The sequence below is a fragment of the Blennius ocellaris genome, assembly GCF_963422515.1.
Source record: "Blennius ocellaris genome assembly, chromosome: 13".
In the NCBI taxonomy this organism is placed as follows: domain Eukaryota; kingdom Metazoa; phylum Chordata; class Actinopteri; order Blenniiformes; family Blenniidae; genus Blennius; species Blennius ocellaris.
In genome coordinates, this window is record NC_137662.1 from 22,418,257 (window position 1) to 22,441,158 (window position 22,902).

The 22,902-nt window shown below is 44.4% G+C and overlaps 2 protein-coding genes across 2 annotated transcripts; one reads left to right on the forward strand and one right to left on the reverse strand.

Moving 5' to 3' along the window:
• Positions 1–1,977: 1,977 nt before the first annotated feature.
• Positions 1,978–18,408, forward strand: LOC308138471 (B-cadherin-like). Its single transcript, XM_080507599.1, has 18 exons — positions 1,978–2,148; positions 5,504–5,618; positions 8,023–8,105; positions 9,367–9,522; positions 9,657–9,788; positions 10,418–10,573; positions 11,297–11,441; positions 12,116–12,288; positions 12,384–12,512; positions 12,769–12,954; positions 13,051–13,295; positions 13,420–13,562; positions 14,317–14,408; positions 14,510–14,642; positions 15,492–15,710; positions 16,381–16,511; positions 16,683–16,826; positions 17,584–18,408. The coding sequence occupies exons 1-18, from the start codon at positions 2,098–2,100 to the stop codon at positions 17,797–17,799; spliced, it is 2,649 nt and encodes an 882-aa protein (XP_080363725.1). The 5' UTR covers positions 1,978–2,097; the 3' UTR covers positions 17,800–18,408.
• Positions 18,409–18,807: 399 nt separating this feature from the next.
• Positions 18,808–22,902, reverse strand: galm (galactose mutarotase). The gene is made up of 9 exons (XM_080507611.1): positions 22,878–22,902; positions 22,238–22,424; positions 21,695–21,849; positions 21,314–21,427; positions 20,700–20,792; positions 20,179–20,260; positions 19,656–19,806; positions 19,387–19,561; positions 18,808–19,206 (listed from the first exon to the last, which is right to left on the reverse strand). The coding sequence occupies exons 2-9, from the start codon at positions 22,422–22,424 to the stop codon at positions 19,129–19,131; spliced, it is 1,035 nt and encodes a 344-aa protein (XP_080363737.1). The 5' UTR covers positions 22,878–22,902; the 3' UTR covers positions 18,808–19,128.

The window sequence follows — 22,902 nt, forward strand, 5'->3', positions numbered from 1 at the left end:
GGTGAAGTTTAATTATGCCACCGTAGAGTAACTTCAATCTTCAGGTGTGATTTCGCTCAAAAGTCTAAAAAAAAAACCCCAAAAAACCCTCCAGAACGAGAGCTAAACATCTTTGACATGCAATGACACAATTTGGGTTTGCCGAGATGTTCGTGACAAACTCTGGTTCGGGTAGGGTGGGCGACAAGACAAATAAGTTCAAATAAAATGGAAATAAATAAATAAATAATACACTTGTACAAATAATGTTTATTTATTACTCTGGTCGTTGTTTTCTGGGAGTTTAATGACGGGATGTGAAGTGTGGACGAGGAGCTGCACTCAGATATTAGAGGCACAATCACATTCTCCATCACATGCAAAAGGAAGTCAATCGCTCAAACCCTCAAACTCAACAAGCTCCTTTCTGTAATGTGACACTGCTTCTTGTCTTCCTCCCACTCGGTCTCCATCCTCCCCTGCCCCCTCATTCCACCCCCCCATCTCTGACTTAAGTGGTGGCCCATTGTCGACTGACCGGTCCTTCTCTTGCCCACTGGGCGTTTTGCGGGGAAGTTGGAGGTGGAGGTCGGGTGGGGCAGCTGATAACATCACTTAACTGCTTCTTCTCCTCCAGCCCTGCTTCCATCACTGTGAGGTCTCAGCAGAGTCCATTTACACACATCTGACTTCACACTGTTAAAAAAAACAACAACTTTTCTTTTACAACTAATGCCGTTTAAGAACGAAATGTTGGTTTTCCCAGCAAACAGGAGAGACGTCTTGATGAAGATAGGTGTTTTTGTTTTTGTTTTGTTTTGTTTTATTGCTTCTCTGAGCTCAATGATAAAAGTTGTATTTAAAGAAGCTGGCCTTTGTGTTGAAATGATGTGTCACAACAAGCTCGGAAGCTGATCCAGGACCAGTTCAACTCACACTGTGAGTGGGAAACCTGAAACCTCCTGGGCGGATTGGCGACCCGACAGGACGGACGTGAGCGGACTTGCACGGTGGAACTTCTCCAACCTCGTCGCGTTCTCGATTGAGTGAGGACGGTTGGACGACGTTCTCCTATTTTGAAACCAAAACAAAACAAACTTCTTTTTGGAGACGATTTGACCTCATGTGAGGAAGAGTCTTCCAGTAAGGAGGGTGGAACAAGTTCTCCGTTCACATACGGATCAATTATTCATCTTCTCCACAGAGGATGACTTCACTGAGCGCATTAAGGAAGTGCTTCTGAACAGCTGGCTATCTGCGGCCGCTGACCACACGACCCGACAGAAACAGGTGGCTGTGTGTGTTTGTCCTGTGATGGACTGGCAACTTTTAGGATTAATAAATAATAATAATAAATTCATCAAGTCTTTTAGAATCAGGTATTAATAAATGTGAAATAATAACTATTCCTTATTCATCCAGTATATATTGTAGTTTATGTGTGGGTGGATGTTTATTTATTAGTGTTGTTGGGCCCAACATCTGTTTACACTCAATATACAAACTTGTCACATTCATATTGTAAACGCATTGTAGGCAACCTTTGATAAATAACAACTAAAGGAAAGCACATATGTGTATATGTGAGAGAGAGAGAGAGAGAGAGAGAGAGAGAGAGAGAGAGAGAGAGAGAGAGAGAGAGAGAGAGAGAGAGAGAGAGCGAAACCACAACCACAGACTCAGCTCTGATAGTCTGACTGACATGAATTTTGAGTTTCACACACTGAGTTGTTTTTATGAGCTCGTGTGAGACTGAGACACACACACACACACACACACACACACACACACACACACACACACACACACACACACACACACACACACACACACACACACACACACACAGCAGGTATCAGCCCCTCCAGGTGTGGCCGCCTCGCCATTACCATATCAGGAGCCCGGAGCGCGCGCACCTGTGTGCTGACGTCACGGGTCGAAAGTACCTGCAGAGACTCGCCCGGCGGAGCTGCTTCTTCCTCCTCAGTCACCGAAACCGCCCGGGACAGAGCGGACAGGATTATACCCTCCCTTCTCCCGCCACTTGGAAAGGACTTAAGGACTTTTTTTTTTTTTTTGTGCGGCCGCTGAGGACCGACCGAGACGCTGCGGAGACCGATGGGGGCCGCCGGGTGCGCGGTTCTGGGCGTTTTGACCGTCGTTTTTCTGGTGAGACTTCCTGCTTCGTCCGTTGAATCCGCGGAAATCAGTTCGAAACTTGGCAACCCCCCCCCCCCTTCTTCTCCAAGTAGGGACTAGACTTTTAAAAAATTAATAAATTAATTGAACAAAATTAAATCAGTAAAAGTGTAGAAGTTGTGGAGTTGCCCCCCCCCCCCGGAACCTTTCTTTCCCGGAGCCTCGCCCTTCGTTCCGCTTCATGGCGTCGTCGTCAAGCAGGTTGAATTTCAAGCCAATGGTTTGACTTTCGACACGTTTTCCTTTTGGTTGTCTTCCGTCTGTCGTTGCTCTTTAATTCTACCACACTGGAATCTCTCTCTTTTTTCCTTTTATTTTCTTTTTAAACCCTCCATCGCTTCATACAGAAAATAAAAGCATTTCAGTGACTTTAAAAAGTTCCGATTAACCTTTTATGGGTCAACTTATTGACACGCAGGCTCTGTTATTGATTTATTTATTTTTTAAGTTGGTAGGATTTGCAATTTCTAGCCTGTGATATTACAGGAAAGCAATGTTTTGGTTTTTTGTCATAAATACCATTTTCAGAGTTTATTGTTGAATATCAGTCGTGTCATGTTTCTTGCTCGTGAAGCTATTGAGCACTAAAGTTAAAAAAATATATAGTAAAGAAAACATGTTTAAAACGGCTTCCTGGATGTAAATTTCATTATATCGTTACATGTGATCAAATATTATGCAATAGATTTGTGTTTTTTCCAGTGTTTCACAGTAAGAAGTAACTATTTGTTTATGATAAGTTTCTATCCCAGTGTTTAACAACCGTTTTCAGTCACTGGGACTAAATGTCATGATGGGGAAAATAGAAAATAATATCCAAATATGTTCATTTGTCCATTAAAGGGCTCATTAAATTTAACAAACTGTCATTTGTCAAACTCTGATTTCTAAAATAACAGTGATCCAGTCGTGCTAAACGAACTAAGTAAACATTAACTTGTAGGTAGATGTTGGCTTGCTTGACATTGATATCCTGTTTTCAGCAGGTTAGTTTCTGATGCTTTTATTTGATGATGTATAAATAAAATGGGACGCCCCATGCATGTGGTAATATTTATTGGCAAACTATCACACTAATAATTAAACCCTAAATTATCATTTAAATGTCTGTACTTAGTGACTGTGCATATAGATTTTTCCTAGTGTCTGTGCTTTTGAGTATTTCTGGCAACTTTTACTTAAAACTCGGGCCGCAAAGTACATCCCAATATGCACACTATACCTATACAAGACTGACTTAACTAATAAATCCCGTTTCCATCACTGTGAATTCATGCTGTGAAACATCTGCAAATTTAACATGGGGGGGGGGGGGGGGGAAAGCACGAGTTTAAAAATGAATAAATTGCTATTGACAGAATGAGCACTGTTACTTAGACGATCACATCTCAAGGCACAAAGACATTAACATGTGAATCGTTATCGTAATAATACATTAATGATTCAGAGTTACAGGAAACGAAGGGAAGCAACTGATGGCAGGTGTCCAAAGTGGAGGAGCTGCTTTAATCATCGTGAAGGTTCAATGGTCGTCCTTTTGCGAAATATATTTTCTTAGATTTCGCACGACTTTCTGTTTTGGAATGCAAGTTTCTTAATAAAAACTGACTCGCGTCTAGTCATAATCCCTGTCATACATTGCTTACAGATGTGTGGAAAGTTTGGAAAGTTGCTTTTTCGTCCACCTGCCGCCCTGGCAGTGAGCGTTTAAGCTTGTATTTGTTCAGTGTGGACGGGATTCAATATTCTCTGTGTCCCACTGCACTGGATCCACTTGAAGAAAGTGGGAATTGTTGTGGAAAAGTCGTCCAAAGATGAGGAGAGACGTTCCCACAGTTCAGCCATTAAACACCCAATTCCTCACCACAGTACACAACAATTAATAATAAAAAAAGTGCACTGGTTTGTCTTTACCAAGATATTGATCATTAGATAAATTGGATGAGTGTCATCTCATAAATGGATTCAGTTCACTCACATTTGGCAGAGCTGATGGTTTCTATCCCTGGTGTACATCAAGTATTTGTATCATGATGCATGTTGAAATCGGTTTTAATTTCTACTTTTTTAGTCTTGTATTTACAGATTTATACAGAATGTTGGTCCGTTTGTGTCTTGTGGTTCTGGACAAGTTTGAACTTTTTGATTTAAAGAAGGAAAAATAAATCCCAGTCAAACGGTTTCTAAAAAAACAGGTCTGTGATGAGCTTGTCCTCGTTTCTGAACTTCTTCATGAGTTGAGAAAAGCCCCCCCCCCCCCCGTCCTGAGCAGCCCGACTCTCTTCAGAATATTTGAATCCCTGGATTTCAGCTGGTGTCTTGGGTTGCCAAGCTGTTTCACCAACCCCATAACTTTTTTGTCCTGCGCCATTTCACATTATTACACATGACTTATTTCATGATCAGCTATGGTTTGATTTCACTGCATGTGTGGATTCCACAGGTTGTTGCCACCATCTTTTAAAACTTTCATGTCGATAACGGCTTGAGAAATGTATTAACCGAGACAAATGGCGATGTGCCTAATGTTTATTTTATTCAAACTTCAGGTCTCTAGGACAGGGGTGTCCAACCGCGCCCCTGAACCTAATCGGTTGTTGTTTTTTTTGTTTTATGGAAGAATTATCAACGTATGGCGTTAATAACTTGGTCTTGATTTTCATTATGTTTTTGTGGAGAAACGCCTTCAACTTCAGTGTCCATTAACTCACTTCGTTCACGAAATGCAACTGTGTGACCGTATTAACTCTGATAGTTAAGTGATACTTTGATTTTGTTTTTCTTTGTTTTGGTGCTAAAACTGCAAATGACTGCTGATCGTGCTTCAATCCTTTTGAATTGAAACACTTTGCCTTTTGCAGCTTGACGCATAAATAGTCATGAAATATCACACGCCAACATTTCGCTGCACCAAAGTGATATTGGGGACAAACCCCCCCCCCTCATCTGTCTGACAAAGCCAGTGTGTGTAGAAGTCATGCTTTGCTTCAATGTGCCTCACTGTGGTTTTAATCGAAAGTGCGCCGACTCAACAGAGGCGGTTTGTTGTAAAACTGGAACCGTCGCAGCCGTCTGACTTTCACCAAGTGTGTCTGTCATGCACGACGACCTGTTCTCTCCACAGTCTGCCGCATTAATATGAACCTAGATATTCAGGGATTTTGCACGCCGACATGCTGATTTTATGTTGTGAATTTCAAATCAATGTTTTGTCTTTCTTTGCTATATATATATATATATATATATATTTTTTTTTTTTTTTTTTTTAAGTTGTTTGCTTATTAAACTGTGATGGCAGAGCTCTAACGTACATCTCCTCCTCTAGGTGTCGGCTCAAACGGCTGCCGAGACGCCGGCATGCGAGCCGGGCTTTAAATCCGAGACGCTGAGCGTGTCCGTGACCCGAAAGCTCCTGGTGCGCGGCCATAGGCTCGGCAACGGTAAGAACCGCTCGCGAAAAACTGTGCTCTTTGTCGTTCCCCCGACGTCTGTAATTAAAGTGTCTCGGGGGGCCGGGTGTGGATCACGTGACGTCGGACGCAGATAATCACAAGGCCTGCAGCTTGATCCTCTGGTGTTTGCGCGCCGAGCCGGTGATGGTATGAAGCCGTTTGATGCACGTTTGTGCTCAGTGTGTGTTGAAAGTGAGATGGATTTTAATGAGCGCAACGCCCTAGATGTAAAACACTTTGATGACTCGCGGCACCGCCATCTTGGGGAGGTCACCCGCTCGTGCTAAACGTATAGATCCCAGGCTAGAAAATCCACAAAAACATCCGTAGCTCGCTTGCTAGTCCAGGTAGCAACACGAATAGTACTTTCTTTTAAAAGCTGAGGAAAAGCTCTATCCCATGGGAAAATTATTGTTGTTTTTTTTCCATGCAATAGAGCTTTACCTCGGCTTTAAAATGAGGTATTTCATGTGTTGCTACGTCTGCTCGCAAGCGAGCTCCGGATGTTTTTGTGGCTTTTCTTGCCTGGACTCTATACGTTTAGCACGAAACGATGTGAACTGTTCACCTGGTTCTCGCACGGAGCCCATGAAGTGTCGGGACTCGGCTCGTGCATTGTGCCGAGCTGCAGGCTGCAACGACGCCCCCAATCCCGTTTGGCAGGTTCTGCATCTCAAATGGTGTCAGACACTAAAAAGAAAAAAAGCAGAACTTGTGTGGGGGTTTCTTTTTAGGTTGTATTTACTGGAAAGTGGTGATGCGTGTTCTGTGTTTTTCACAAGAGTTCCTCACCAGAATGTTTCTATCTTCATAATTAACAGCGTAGCTTGCAGTCAGCAGTCCTTCTCAGGGACGTGGAAACCCTTAATGTGTCTGCTGCCATTTCTTTCGCCCATGTATGACGTCCACTCTGTCTGTCGGTCACTTTATCTGGCCAAAATGCAGGATCACCCCACAAACCCCACGATGTGACTCTGACTTCACACTAAACTGCACCGGCGGCCATTATATTTTGAGGTGCCTTGGGTGACTCGGTCTTTAACACTGTACGCAACCGCCGTTACGCGGAACCGTAAGACGGTGCAACGGCCCCAATGACGGCGTCGACGCGCTGTTGTACAGGCGAGAACACCGTTTAAAGGTGTTTACACGAACATGTCTCGATTCAGATGACACACTTGTTTCGTTGCAAGCAGGCGTATCTCCCACCAATAGCGCGGGTCATGTGGGTCTCTCTCTGTCTGCGTGCGAATGAACGGCTTCAAATGGAGTCCAATTTCACCTTCAAAGCTGCAGTTCGTGTCAGAGTGCACCTTGTTTGTCGAGGTGAAAGCAAACGCACACTTGGACCAGGGCTTCTCAAAGTGTGTTGGGATGAGCATGATGCTTTCATTCAAATGGGACAATAAAAAGAGAGAGAGAGAGAAGTACATGCGTGTAAACTGTCTATAATGCAGAACTCAACCAGTTGGACTACTAGCAGTGCCGATTGTCCTCATCTGACGGCAGCATGATGGAAGGACCTGCGATATTTCTCAGACGTACCTCTTGTGTGATGTAGCCTGTGGCTGGAGGAGCTCTATAGAGTCGTCGTGTCCTGTGGGTGGGAGTCACCGTCCATCGTGGTCGTCCTCCGTCTGCTGCATTGACATGCTCACCACATTGAGTTCTTTCTGATTAAAGTATTTGGAAATGGGTGTACACAATGCTGACTGACAAATAAGTGGCTTTACGCCGTTTCGCTGCGTATGTCCTGGATCATACCGCTCGTGCTTGTTTCCGACTCGCCTGCCGGGTGAACCGTTTGAGACGGGAGACCAAAAAAAAATGAGGATTCGACAAAAGAAATGGTTTCTGGGCAAAATGGTTGAATTTATTTAGGTACTAGAAATCCGAGAACACCTCTATGTCGGAGGCTGAATGTCTCTCTCGTCCACCGCTGGCTGTTTTCTACAAGCCGGCTGCAGAGAAAGTCCTGACCTGAAGCTGCATCCTGTGCCGGGAACAGGAAGTACCTGTAGCTGGTGGTGAAGGTGGCGATTCTCATCTTTGCTCGCTGGTTAGAGAATCTGAAGCTCGTGTCTCCTTCAAGTGTGTTGAAGCAGAGACACAATAACTACTCTTCTTGTCTCCCTTCGCGAAGAGTAAAACTTATCTTGTTAAAATCACGCAAAAAGAAACTACTCCATCCATAAGATGGAAACATTCACATCAACACATTTGGGTCTTATCTAATCATGTCTCTCATCGTACTTCCTCCTCCAGTTCTGGTGCATGATCAGCGGGTTCATTGTTGGTGGGAGGAAATGGCGGCACCTGATGAATGTCTTTGTTTTTGTCAGTTTATTGAAGATGTGCCTTGTTGTAACGCGACTCTCCTGTCCATTCCCAGTGGGCCTCACTGAATGCACCGACCACAGGGTGGTTCTCAGCAGTGACACCCGCTTCGCCGTGCAAAGAGACGGCACATTAACTGTGAGTACACTCTTCACACAGCTTCTCCTCCTAATGATCCAGCTTTCTGGGAAACCTCTTGTAATTCGATTAAAACTGCATCAGGCCTCTCGGGCTGTTGACGTCCCGTGAAGTTCCGTCTTGATGGGACCAATGGATGGTTGAAACTGGGAGATGACACTGTCTGTGGGCTAATATCTATAATAATCTATATTTATATATTATAACTAATATCGAATACAAACATTATTTCACATTGTGAAAGTTGTTGACTTATAAAATAAAGTTTATAAGTTGGACAAAATTTAACTTTTAATCTTTCAGATCAAAATGTTTCCTGCCATGTTTCAGTGTTGGGCAAGTTACTTCCAAAATATAATATTATTACTGCGTTTCATTATCACTGTCTCTGAATAGTAATAAGTAACACTCCCTTTGTATTACTTTTGAGTGACTTTCGGCAAAATAACCACAGAAATATGACCAGACACTCTGAATAGCTGAAATGTAGTTTATTGCAGCCGATCCTACATTCGGTGGAGGTGATGCAGCGTAGTGACTGTCGGCCATTAAAACTACTAACAACCTCATATAAAAGTTAGAGTAAAGACTCGCGGTGCAAAACGATAAGTAACAACGGCCGTCAGAATCACAGAAGCAGACGAAGGATCAGTCTGGTGAGTTGTGATGGAGATGCTGCAGATATTTAAAGTCCAACACGGACAACATGCACAGAATGAATACAACTTACGATTTATCAACAACGAAAAAGGACGAGACCTGCCATTTTACTGTGAAGTATATCAAATCTAATATCTCGCGCACAGAGAAAAGAGCGGAGGACTTCAGAATCGACTTGAAAAGCTGCAAAGAATATTGTCACGGCTTCACTGCAAAGGAAAAATAAACGGGAGGAAAAAGTTCCCTGAGTTTTAGAGTTCCACTTCTGTTCCACTCAGCCTCCAGCTATCTGGCGCCCTCCACTGGGCAGTCGTCACACTGCGTCTGTGAACAAGTGTACTGTGCCACGTAGAGGTGTTTTTTTTTGTTGTTTTTTTTGCAAGGAATTATTTCACCGCTTCATGTTTAACTTCGTGAAAATTTGCATGGATGTCTGAAGTACCTTATTCTACATTTTATGATCACTGCACATGTGTCTGGCCAAGTGTTCTTAACTACTTGACCGTATTAACTTTACATTCAGACCATAATGTTCAATGCCGCGTGCAGCTTTTTTAATATTTTCTATATATATGGACGGACTTTTTTTTCTTTCTTTCAGGTAACGAGACCAGTTTTTCTTCACGAAGGAGACTTGAATTTCTTCCTTCACGCCCGGGATTCAGAAGGTCGCAGAATAACCATTCCGGTCACATTATCTCACCACGGCCACCATGAAAACCACCAACAGGAAGTACAACCTGCTTCCCCCTCACAGGTACGGTCACTTTTGAAGGCTGCATTCTCGTTTCGTTACAAAAATCTCGCTTGAGCGTTTTACCGTGATTTTCTGAAGCTGTTCTTTCGTACAGCATCTTACTGATGTTTTTCCCCCCATTGACTAACCCACAGGAGCCCACGTTGCCGGTTCTGCTTTTCCCAAAGTCTAACGGCGGTCTGAAGAGGCGGAAGAGAGACTGGGTCATTCCACCGCTCACTGTTGTTGAAAATGACAGAGGACCTTATCCCCTGGCAGTATCTCAGGTGCGTTCCCCGTGATTATAGACACTTACATCCATTTTCCCACATTTCATGCACGACTCGGTGCTTGTGTCTCATAAAGTGGTATTTCCAAAAGATTAGCCTTTCTTTTGGAACCATGAGACACGTTGATATGAAAAATGCTGACATTGTGTAACTGGCACTGGTTTCACTGGCGGCCTGCGTTTCATCAACTGCGTCAAATGGGGACACTCTCCAGGGTGTTGGTTATTAGAACTGTGAAGCAGAAGACCCACTTATTAAAAGGTTAGAGAAACGTCAGGTTGTTGCACTCTGAGACAAAATCTAAATAATTAAGACGGATATAAACATCCTGCAGGCTTTGCTTTCCTCACTATGTTGCATCTTCATAGAAATAAAGTGCCTTTTGTATGTAAAAGCATTCTGATCGCCATTGTTTCTTTTTAGCTTTATAAGTGGAAGGTGCTCAGCTTTTTTTAAACTCTACCTTGACACCAATACCACTTGCGAAGGACGAGTTCCAGTGCTGACCACTGGCTACCACCAGGTGGCAGGAGCTGCTTGACATCCAGCAGAGCTGTATGACTTGTTCACTTGCAGTGTTTGTAATGGTCATTGTTGCTCTTGTGGTCGGTTCCTCTCGCCTCCAGATCCGCTCCAATGAAGATAAATTAAAGAAGATCTATTACAGCATCACTGGCCCAGGAGCCGACCAGCCTCCGGTGAATCTTTTCAGCATGGACAGAGACACTGGCATTCTGTATATCAGTCAGCCGCTTGACAGAGAAAAGCAGGACAAGTATTTGGTGAGTAGACTTCAATTCAGCTCCTGAAGTTGTTTTTTTTTTTTTTTGTAATTAACTTTTTATTTGGAAAACACATGGGTAGACACCATTTCACTTGTACAATTTTACAGTATCCTTGGACCTATCCTCATTGTCTTTCATTAAATACAATGAACAGAGAACGAACAGAAACCAATAACGAAGAAGAGTCCAAGTATCTCAGTCCACACCGTCCTCCCGAGTTCTCCATGTTCTCGATGATGATTGGAAGGAAAGGAAAGAAAAAAAAGGGGGGGGGGGGCTCATCTCCTCATTATGCTTTTATCACCTGAGACAAACATCCACACACATTTCTTTTTAAAATGTTGGCACACCTAATAGGATATCAGTTGAAATCTGATCTCACTGTTTTTACACATGCTGTCCATTTAGACCAAAGCTTATAAAATGTGTCTTTTTGCACCCCTGAGGGAAAACGATTATACAAATTCCATGAATGATATCGATCCATTCTTCAATGGTCGGTGATTCCATTTTCAACCATTTTCTGGTCATGGCTTTTTTTTTTACCTGCGGCCAATAATATGGCCAGTAACTTTGTATAATTTCTTGACCAATTACAGAAAACGATAGCTCCTGAAGTTTTACCCACTAATGTGGAAACGCGTGTCAGGCCCGCGGTGGGTCCTGCCTTCCACTTGCATCTCCTGCTGTCTAAACCGTACAACTCTTGTCTGTGTGCAGTTTAACGCCCACGCTGTGGCTGAAGGTTCAGGAAATGCCGAGGAGCCCATGGAAATCGTCGTCAATGTCATCGACCAAAACGACAACAAACCCATTTTTATCCAAGAGACCTTTGTGGGGGAAGTGGCAGAGGCCTCGCCAATAGGTACCGTCTGGATTTGAAGGGAATGAGAACCATTTGCCAGTGACACTGTGCAACGTGTCGTTCTAAAGTATCTGAAAACTCTCACCTGGGAAAACGCCCAGTGGCTTTATTTTGACAGAAAAAGATGTCCATTTATCGAGACTTAATTCTGATGGCTAGTGTATCGGTTGTAATTCTTTGTAATTAAGACTTGTCGTTCACATTCTTTTCTAACTGATGGACTGAAACACGGAGGAGGTGATCAGAGGGGTTTAATTATTCAATCTGAATGCAAGACTTTTTGAAATTCTCTTCCCATCGTGATGCTTTTACTTTGCACTCAGCACCAACAGTCTGCTGGATTTTCTCCTCTGACTCTCGGCTCGTAGTTTTCACTATGAACTCATGAATCCAGAGTCTGAACTTTGTTCGCTCTGCATTACCGATTGTTCACATTTATCGTCGTTCTAATGGAAGATATGCAAGTATTGACGCAGTCCAACTTAAAAAGACCTTTTGCATCCCCAATTATTCTTAAAAAAGAAAAGAACCTTTCCGTGGAAAAAAAGCTCATAAGTGACGCGTCCTGGTGAAATCACCACCGAAACTGTATTTAGCAGTTCACTAAATCCTCTTTTTTCACCGCAGTGGTTCTCTGCTCCTGACTGTCCTCCTGCTGGATGTGTTTCCTCCAGGTTTTGAGGTGATCCGGGTCGAGGCCAAGGACATCGACCAGCCAAATACAGACAACTCAGACATACGGTACCGCATCCTGAGCCAAGAGCCGCTGAAACCCTCCGACACGGTGTTCGTCATCAACCCAATTAACGGCGTCATCCGAGTCAATGCGGTCGGTCTGGACCGAGAGGTGAGCGGCTCTCGGCAGGGTCTGTACCCACGACTTCATTCATCTCAATCGCTTTAGCAAGTAGTTTAAAATGTTTCTCTGCCCCCCCCCCACAGAAATACCCGAAGTACACCCTGGTGGTACAAGCGGCAGACATGGTCGGCGAAGGCTTGACCGGACAAGCTAAAGTCATCCTCAAGGTGACGGACAGCAACGACAACGCCCCCCAGTTCACTCAGCCCTCCGTAAGTACAACCGAGTCTCCGGTCAGTCGTCGAAAAATGTAAACCGTCCGAACACAAATCTGGAGCGTCGTTTAGGAAACGATCTTATATATATAACTTTCATGTGATTATCCAAGGTGACGAGTATTGAAATGCGTAGAGGAATTTAAAATTACAGTGTCTGTGGTTGTGAAACGTGCCAGTTTGGGAAAACGTGCCACTTCTTCTCCTCCTCCTTCTTTTTAAATCTACACCCTCCTCTGGCTCTCCCCTCCAGTACACCGCCTCGGTTGCAGAAAATAAAGTGGACGCTGCCGTGGCGAAGATGTCGGTGACGGACGCCGACGAGCCGCACTCCCCGGCGTGGAACGCCAAGTTCACCATCGTGCAGGGTGATCCCGGCGGCCTCTTCACCGTGAAAACGTCCAGCAACAAGCAAGAGGGCATCATTTCAACCGCCAAGGTAAGCAAAGGGAACCAATTGCAGCGATTTCCTGAACATTCTAGCGTCGACACTCACGTTCGACTTTCCCTCCCCGACCAAAAAAAAAAAACCCAGGGCCTGGACTTCGAGAGGGCGAGCAAGCACACGCTGCTGATCGCGGTGGAGAACGAAGTTCCGTTTGCGACGCCGCTGCCCACCGCCACCGCCACGGTGGTCGTCACGGTGCTGGACGTCAACGAGCCTCCGGTGTTCGACCCGGCGGAGAAGCTGCTGTCCAAGCGGGAGGACCTGGCCGTGGACAGCGAGGTGGTGCAGTACACCGCCACCGACCCGGACACTGCGCGCAAGCAGAAAGTCATGTAAGAGCCGAGCCGAAGCGGGAGTTTTATATATTAAATTATGTTTAAAAAAAAAAAAAAAAAAGTCTGTTCAGGGCTTGATTTGTACATAACTTCCGTCTGCGTGCCGGTTCTGGTTGCTCAGGTACAAGGTAATCAACGACCCTGCAGGCTGGCTGAACGTGGCCAAGGACACGGGCCTGATCACCGTGAAGAACCTCATGGACCGAGAGTCTCACTTCGTCAAGGACAACAAATACACTGCACTCATTGGCGCTTATGACAACGGTAAGTGGAAGGCTGGAAATTGGGTTTTTTTTGGTCGTTTGTGGGACGTTAAAGGTTTTCCTGAAACAAATTTATTATTTTTTTTTTTTTGGTTCACCAAATTCTCCACATAACATTTTGCCTCTGGCATTAATTGGTACATTCCAGGTTGTATAAACCTGTATAAATGGTACATAGATGAATGATTGGTCCTTCCACCAGGTTATAATACACTCTTAACTAAAATCTTACCACATTCTTTAAAATGATATAAAAGATGGCGCCACTGGTTAAATATACCTGATCCGTCTTTCCCATCTTTTCAAAAACACACTTTTGTAATTCTTCCCATCTTAAAAAACATCCCATAGAATATCAAACCACCTTTTCCTCGTTTCTTGCAATGGCCTTTTCCTGTTTAAATAATTTTAAACCTGTCGGGTATATTAAAGACAAAGTCCTCCTGATTTCCTGTTTCTGGATGGTGATTTTCTGGGAGCTCAACAAAATATGAAATGATTAATCTTGAATAGGCTATGAGGAATAATAATAACCCTTTCTGTTATGTTTAAAGCTTAATTTTACTTGTTGAAAGCTCAGTTTTATGCTCTGGATCCCTTTGTTAGGTTCACACTCCAGTTTCTTTTGAATAAAAAGTAAAAAAAATATGAAATACCGATTGGGAAAATAAAGAATATGCAGTCATTCCCAGTTTTAAGAATGGCTTTTTTCTCACTGACTTTTCTCATTGTGCGAATGTCTCTCTCCTCGCCAGACGAAGTCCCGGCCACGGGAACCGGCACGCTGGTCATTCAGCTGGAGGACGTCAACGACAACGCGCCCACCATCGTGGAGCGCTCCATCAGGGTTAGCCCCGAATTCCCCCGTCGGCTCCGCCAACGATTTGGCGGAACTCATTCGGTGAAGTGGTGGCAAAGCTTTAATTGGATCCTCGTGTTTTTCCTCAGGTGTGTAACAAAGAGTCGGGCCCCAGCCTGCTGGCAGTGACCGACAAAGACGGGCCCGGCTTCACGGCGCCGTACGCCGTCTCTCTGCAGGGCTCGTCCAGGAGCAACTGGACCGTGAGGATGAACGACACAAGTACGTACATGGATGTGATCCTGCAAAAGAAAAAGGGAAAGAAAAATGAAGTTCTGCTTCTTCGGAAATGTAGTTTTTGGCAGGTATCGAGTGACGCTCCTCGATAAAACGAGGCTCAGGAGAAACTCGCAGAGATGATTGTAGGACAACTCCTCCACGGATGACATTTCACAATAAAATAAATCCTGTACAGTGTAGTTTTCTATGTTATTCCTAATTGATATTTTAATTGTTTCATATATCCAGTATATTTCCATATATATTAGTATAGTATGGTATCCTATGGCTTTGTTTCTCTCGAAGATTGGTCTACTTTGCCCCCGCTTATGTTTTTGTGTCAAATATACTTAATAAACCTTCCAAATGTGTCAAATATACTTTGAAATCCAATCCTTCAAATCGGTAATGCTGAAAAAAGTATTTGTGGATGAGTCGTCCGTTGATTGTGTGTGATGGCGTCAACAAGTTGGTAAAACAAACGTGGGCCTTCTCCATTATATAATATAATATTATATACATATACTCCATTTTCCTTGTTTGTGTTTTCCATTTTTTCTATTCCTCTATCCATGCAGAACTTGTACTTGAAGCATTTCACTGCACGTTATACGACGTGCAGTTATTGTGCGACAAATGAAGGACTTGACTAGAATCAACACGTCTTCATGAAAGTTAAAACCGTTCAGGTCGTAGCATAAAGTCGAACTATTCATGTCCGGTAGTTAAATCCTCCTCGGTGTGATTCATTCGCCCCGATCTTCTCTGCCCGGTGGAGGAGGAGTGACAGTGCAAAGCTGTAGCTGTGAAAAAGCTCTTGAGGTACATTTCTCTCTCTCGTCGTCTCGACAGAAACGGGCATCATCCTGAGTTTGGCCACGGAGCTGGAGAGTGGCGAGTACACGGTGGTCCTCCGGGTGGCGGACAACCAGGGCCTGGAGCAGGACAACACCGTCCAGGCCACGGTGTGCGACTGCTCCGGGGAGGACGTGGTCTGCAAGGGGCGCATCGCCGGCGGCACCAGCCTGCCGGTCATCCTGGGAATCCTGGGCGCCATCCTGGGACTGCTCAGTGAGTCTCCACGTTCCACTGCAGTTCATATAAAGGGAAAACGCCACCCGATCACTCAGTTTCACTTCATTACAGCCGAAACGTTTCAGGCTGAACTTCCTCACCGCTCTTCTTTTCGTTTGGATTTTTTTTCCATCCAGTTGTTTTGAGGCTGAGTTTGTTTGTTTTTTGTGTTGGAACATTCGTCACCGCGAGTAGCTAGTTCTCCGTTCCATTAATTCATGTTTCTGTCATCGGTGTGACCGTTGACCTCGTTATTCCAGATCGAACCCTCGTTGAGCGAAACGGGAACAAAAACGTCCTTCAAAGCCTCAAGTGACCACGATTTATTTTATCCTGTCAAAAAAAAGATCCCTTGCAAGTTTAGTTTCTCGCGCTCGGCTGCAGCTCAGCGCTGAACCCGCCATCGTTTAAGGAAAGGGGCGGGGCATTTCTCCAGGAGATCCGATTGGTCAGGAGGCGGAGCTCCGGGCAGCTTGTCGAGAACATCAGCTGGTCCGGAGCCAGTTAGACATTCAGCGTCAGTTACCGGGGTGATTTTAAAGTACGGGGAAACCCATTGATCATTAATCCTTGACGGTTGCTGGACACGTTGACTGAGGTGACCAGTCTCTCCGTAACACCTCCCCCCCCCCCCCCAGCCTGTGTTGACTGTGTCCTCTCTGCTCAGTGCTCGTGTTGCTGGCGCTGCTGTTTGCCCGGCGGCGGAGTGGAGAGAAGAAGGACCTCCTTCTGCCAGAAGAGGAAATCCGAGACAACATCTACTGCTATGATGAAGAGGGAGGCGGAGAAGACGATCAGGTACACACACACACACACACGTCCATGTCCATCCCAACATTTATTAACCCCGAGTTTCAAAATATCAACCTCTGAAGCCCAAAAACGCAATTTTAAATGTCCTAGTCATTCATTTGCATTTGCCAGCCGGTCCAGTGATTTGTAAAGCCGTTCTGCTTGACCCTCCTCCAGGACTACGACCTCGGCGTTCTCCACCGCGGCCTGGACGACCGGCCCGAGGTGTTCAGGAACGACATGCCTCCCAACTTCGCCCCGGCTCCGCAGTACCGTCCCCGCCCCGCCAACCCCGAGGAGATCGGCAACTTTATCGATGACGTGAGTGGAATCGTTTTTTTTTTTTACTGCGGGCCCCCCCACAACAGTTCCATTCACATCCAGAGGACAAACCACACACACACACACACACTTCCACTCCCCATTGATGAGATTTACTGCTGATTTTTCTTATTTTCTGCTATTGTTCTGTCAATTATCAAAATCCTGTTGTTGTTTTGTTCTTTGTTTTATGTCCTTTTGTTTTTGCCTTTGCTATTATTGTTGTGATTATTTTGGTTTTTGCTCTGTTGTCGCTCAGGCTGGTTTAATCTCATGGCAGTTGGAAAATATTTGGCTCACTGTGATTATTGTATTATAATGAAAAAAAAAAAAATGTATGTAGCACTAACATGGGTATTGTATGCATCTCTCTGTCTTTCCTCTCCTCTATCCTTTCACCCCAACCGGTCAGCAGAAAGCCTTTGAATCTGGTTTCTGCAAAGTTTCTCCCTGTTGAGGGAGTTTTTCCTTTCCACAGTCGCAAACACACCTGCTTGCTCATGTGGATATGTTGGGTTTTTCTATTTTCTCTATAAAAGCACATTGGAATGACTGTAATGTATTTAAAAATGTCTCTTTTTTTTTTTTATTTAAAAAAAAAGGAATCGTTTTTTTAAAAACGCGGTTCGTCGCGTCACGTAGTTTTTCCTCGATAATTCAATGGTTTCAAAAAAACAAAACAAAAACTAGCATTTCAATAAATCCAGAAGCAGAAATGAAGTTCCGCCAACTGACACCGCCTTTGCTCTCCTCTCAGAACCTGAAAGCGGCGGACAACGACCCGACGGCGCCCCCCTACGACTCCCTGCTGGTGTTCGACTTCGAGGGCGGCGGCTCCGACGCCGGAAGCCTCTCGTCCCTGAACTCGTTGAACAGCGGCGACCAGAACTACGACTGCCTGGGCGAGTGGGGGCCGCGGTTCAAGAAGCTGGCCGACATGTACGGGGGGGGAGAAGACGACGACATGCTGTGAAGCCGAGCGGCGGGACGGACGGCGTGACGTCTACGAAAGCAGCGCAGGAAATCTCCTCTCACACGGCCGTTTCTCCGCTGTGGGTTGTGGAAGCGCTTCCCTGTGCTCCCAAGACAAGGGATCATTTTGGGGTTTTCTTTTTTTTTTTAAATACACGATGTCCCATTGTTGACTTTTACTTGTTTGACCTGCTGGCTAATGAGTTTAAATGCTTCCTGTTGAGCTCTCCAGTTTTTGAGCTGCACTGCACAAGCCTAAGCCTGTGATGAAACACACACACACACACACACACGGGAAAAAGTTGTGTTACATTAGCCAAAGGTGTTTCTTTCCCTGTTTTTTTTTGTTTTTAAGTTTTTACTACTGTGTGAAGTAGGATCCAGACATCCAGACAATCACATCAACTCCTGATCGGGGCGTTGATATCGTCAAATCAGCTTTTTTTTTTCCTTTTGGAAAAAAAAAAAAAAAAAAATTGTCTTGAGTTCATGTGTTTTTATGCACTGCGCTGTCAAATCTGTGTGCAGCTACTGTCAAAGGTACTTTATTCTGAATGATTTGTTTGATTTTTTTTTTATACATATAAATATAGTTATCTTAATACAAGGATTCAATTGTCAGTGGTCTTTTTTTTTCCTCCAATGCAAACAGTCACACTGATGGCAAAACTGCTAGAAGCTCATTAAAATGGTTATATCACCGTATTCTGGACCTATAATACAGATGACACCAGGTTACATCACTAATGTGTCGCAGTGAATCTACAAGTATAGCTTTTATTACTTCTGCCATCAAAATCTGAGTTTGGATCTTTGAAGACGTAGAGAGAACAATGAAGGGACGATAAATGAACAGAAATGCAGCCTTGAGAAATAGAGGGTGAAAATGATTCCCATTAATATTGAGAATCCACACTGTCGACTAACTTCTGTTTAAATTCTATATGTATCATGAACTATGGTGGAAAACCACTGAAAGTAGTGAGGACTAGGACATCCATTAAAAAAAGATTCATTTAATAAATTTTAATAGTATTTTGATTAACAAAAAAGTGTCATGTCATTAAATGTACCCATTATTGTCTAGAATAACAATATACAGCAGAAAACATTTAGGATGCGACTGTTTATGTTGTGATTACGTCGTTCAAAATCATAAATTCTGGATTTCTTTCCACCGTCGTCAGAACCGGAAAATGTGCATCACGTTTAAACACCCTGGAGAGGAAACAAACCCGTCGTGCTCATCAAAGTACACGCTACATGATTGATTGGTGAGAAAGTAAAGAGAAATGTATTGGAAGGTAGAATTTGTCCGTTCTTCAGCCCATCAGACGGTGGAGAAGGTAAAGCGGGTGATGTGGTGGTAGTCTTCCTCAGGACGAAGGAGACAGTCAGGGAACGAAACCTGGAAACGGAGAGAGAGAGAGAATTAAACCCTGAGTCAGCATAATGTGGAACACAAACTGAGATGCTAGTTTTAGTGCAGAGTTGGAGACTATTCTGTTTTATTTATGGGTTTATTTTTTTAATCCTAGTTCTAGTAGTTAAAACCGATGACGGCGGTCTTGATTTCCTCCACACGGACCTTATTGACGGCATCAGGCCAGTTCTGGGTCTCCAGGCAGAAGGAGCTGTGCTTCCCGTATCTCACGCCAGCCTTCCCTTCAACAGAACCGTCCAGGACGTTGGCAGTGTAGAACTGGACTCCTGGTTGGCTGGTGGAGACGTCCAGCACACGTCCACTGGCTGGATGATGGACTCTGAAAGTTGGTTTATGTGTTTATAAAGGGTCAGTGTGCTGCTGTGTGACCGTAAGAAAAAAATAAAGAAGAGATAAAGTGACTTCTGACACACCGGGCGGCGTGTCTCTCGGCCCAGGCGTCCTTGGGTGCCGACAAACAGAAGTTGTGGTCAAACCCCAGACCCGGAACTTCCTTCAGCCGTGGGCCAAGAAGAACTGGCTTCCTGAGGTCAAACGGGGAACCGTCCACTGCTCGGATCTCTCCTGTGGACACGTTGGACAACAAAGTCACGGGACAAAGCATGACTGTCAATACTTATATCAACATTGTCACAACAGAAGAAGCTTTAATTCTGCAATGAAAAACATGAACGATGTCCAAACACTTTGGAATTTTCTGCAGTGAATTTTACACACACACGCACGCACGCACGCACGCACGCACGCACACACACACACACACACACGTGCTTCTTCACCAAACGAATGAATGAATGAAACTTCAGAGGCTAATAATATTTTTTTTTTTTTTAAATCCGCACATTTGTCAAGCGCTGTACAAAACACTGAAATGTGTGCTCCCACAATTGTTTACGCATTGCGTTACTTTCCCACACGGAGGTGTAAAACCTTCACCTGTTGGAATGGACGTGTCGTCCACGGGGAGGTAGGACGGAGCGCTGATGGACACTTCGTGGTCATAGATGTCTTTTGCATCCTGAAGCCACACCGACCAGAAGAGTTTGTGTAAAAACAAAACCTCAGTACTTGAAAATCAATGAAGAACAATGGCTTTGGTTTCGCGGTATTGACTTCCATATCGAAAGTCCATCAAAACAGAACCAAGCTGATCTTGTCACTAAAAATAATAGAATTAATTTATTCGGAAATATATCTTAAGCAAAACAAGATTCGACCAAGCGATACTTCAAAGTCCAGTGGAATCGGAAATGGAGACAATACTTACTTATTGAATCACCCCTTTCTAAAAATGCCAACGTGTTCAATTAATGAACTTATGTAAACAAATGGATGAAAAAAAAGAGGATAATAAGTTATGTTTGGTTACAAAAAAAACCCAGAAACCCTTGATTCGCATTCAAAACAAGAGAAGTAAGTTTCTGGAGTCGGAACGCCAGCGGGTGAAAGGCGCCCACCTGCCCAGCCAGGTTGAAGTAGGTGTGGTTGGTGAGGTTGACGGGTGTGGTTCTGGTGGAGCGGGCTCGGTACTCGGCCGTCAGCGTGTTCCCCTGCAAAATAAAAGTCAAATCCTATTCACTGCAACTCAAGCCAGCTTTATTTGTAGAGCAGTTTTTACATGAATAAACTAATAATAATAATAATAGTGTTGTCAAAAATGAACGCGCTAATTTAATTAATTGATTTGAAGAGTTAATTCATTAAAAAATGTTTTTTACGTAATTAACGGAGTTAATCCAGCCACTTCACAGCAACAAACCAAATATAGAAAGATGAAATGTCTGTCGATCAACAGGACGAAATTTAAACTTTAAGTAGCTTGTAGCTGATCATTTAAAAAAAACAACAAAAAAACCAAGCCAAACCAAAAAGACCATCAACAATCATTTCAAGAAGAATTAAATTAGAATAGTAATAATTCATGTACATTTTTTGAGAAAAACCTTTTAAGACAGTTCGTTTGGCTGCAAAGTTCAGAGTTGACCTTGAACATGTTGGACCTTATTCAAAAAGTCAGCTGATCAAACCGAACGTTCCGCCGGACGGACGTAATGAGCCGGAGCGTCTTTACCAGCAGGGTGTAGCAGACGGACGCCTCCAGCTCCCCGGGGTAGCCTTGGTCTCCGTCGGGACTGGTGAGTCTCAGCTGCACGCCGTTGTCCACTGCTGCCGCGCACCAGATCGCCTCACGGATTTTTAAACACAATATAAATCGTTAACACTGTTAATCACACGCGACCGGCGGTTCTTCATTGACTGACTCAGTCCGACAGTTATTCCTTTGACGAGTTCTGACTCCAGTTGTCTTTGTTTATTTATTTACTTTTTCTTCCTAGTACATGGACAGATGAAGGACGTGTCCATAATTGATAAAATAGGGTTATAATCATGTGTTCTTCAATCGCGTTCCCCTGTCTCTTATTACAATCCGTGGCGTATGTGTAAAGCTCACCTTGTTGAAGCCCTTCAGGCCTCCATGCAAAGCGTTGGGTCCGTTGTTGAGATGGAGCTGGTATTCCCTCCCGTCCACCACAAAGTGTCCGCCGGCAATTCTGTTGGCCACGCGGCCAACGACGGCCCCAAAGTACCGCTTGTCAGACACATAGCCTGCAAACACGCAATGGGAGCGATGATCAGGAAAAAAGGGAATTGTTCGCTCTCTCCCTGCTTCATCATCATCATCATCATCAAACTTGTGAAAATGCCCAACCGTGAGACCTTCAATGCAACTTGGAGAGACCCGAACCACGGAGGACCGACTTTGGACACCCCTTTGTCGTAAGATAGAAAGTAAGGTTGGTCCGGCGCTCTGCTGCCCTCCATGTTGTGACTACCTGACACGATACTGCCCATCAGTGGGAGTCAGAAATGTGACACTTTGATGTGTCTATGCACGTTTCCACCACAGCGTGAAGCTTTATAATTTCCACTGAATTTACAAACCGTTACAAACAGTCATATGTTCTTGAGGGTCGTTGGCTCGGTTATTTCCCACCTTCCAGGTCGTCGTAGCCCAGGACGACGTCCTTCATCTGACCGTCGGTCCCGCTGCAGTGAACGGACCTGATGATGGCCCCAAAGCTGAGCACCTCAACCCGGACCTGGGAGGACTGGAGGACCCAGACATCCACTGGTCCCAGACCAGAGACCTGACCCCACTGCTGCTGGCTCACCTCAGTCATCTGCACACACACACACACACACACACGCACGCACCCACACACACACACACGCACACACACAGAAACACTCACGATTGTCTCTGTATCTGAGTTTATTTTGAATTTCACTGAAACACAATCACCACTTATTCACTGTTTTGGTTTTTGTTGTGACAATGACGACAACTGTAACTGTAGAACTTGTAGTTTTAATTTAGACACAGCAGCTTCCTGCTGGTCAGTGTCGGCGCGAGGAACACTCAGTGCGCATGTCAGAACTACGGAAGCTTAGTAGGTTCAACATTGCGCACACAGTCAATATTCTACAGTTTTGTTTATTTGTGGGCATTTTTTTTTCTGACTGACTTCCGGTCTGTTTTCAGCACAAAACTCCCAACAGTTCCAACATAACTGACTGTCCTGCTTTTATAACTGGTTTACCTGAAGAAACCTGTGATTCTAGTAGCTTCTTACCCTCAAACAGAACAGGACAACGACT

Bases quoted from the DNA above. Each gene is read 5' to 3' on its own strand.
- galm (XM_080507611.1), bottom strand. From the start codon at position 22,424: ATGACTGAGGTGAGCCAGCAGCAGTGGGGTCAGGTCTCTGGTCTGGGA. The intron at 21,850-22,237 runs GTGGGAAATAAC...GCGTGTTTGCAG, and splicing joins GGGCTACGACGACCTGGAAG to GCTATGTGTCTGACAAGCGG. The intron at 19,562-19,655 runs GTGTGTCAGAAG...ACCAACTTTCAG, and splicing joins GCCGAGAGACACGCCGCCCG to AGTCCATCATCCAGCCAGTG.
- LOC308138471 (XM_080507599.1), top strand. From the start codon at position 2,098: ATGGGGGCCGCCGGGTGCGCGGTTCTGGGCGTTTTGACCGTCGTTTTT. The intron at 5,619-8,022 runs GTAAGAACCGCT...GTCCATTCCCAG, and splicing joins CGGCCATAGGCTCGGCAACG to TGGGCCTCACTGAATGCACC. The intron at 10,574-11,296 runs GTGAGTAGACTT...GTCTGTGTGCAG, and splicing joins AAAAGCAGGACAAGTATTTG to TTTAACGCCCACGCTGTGGC.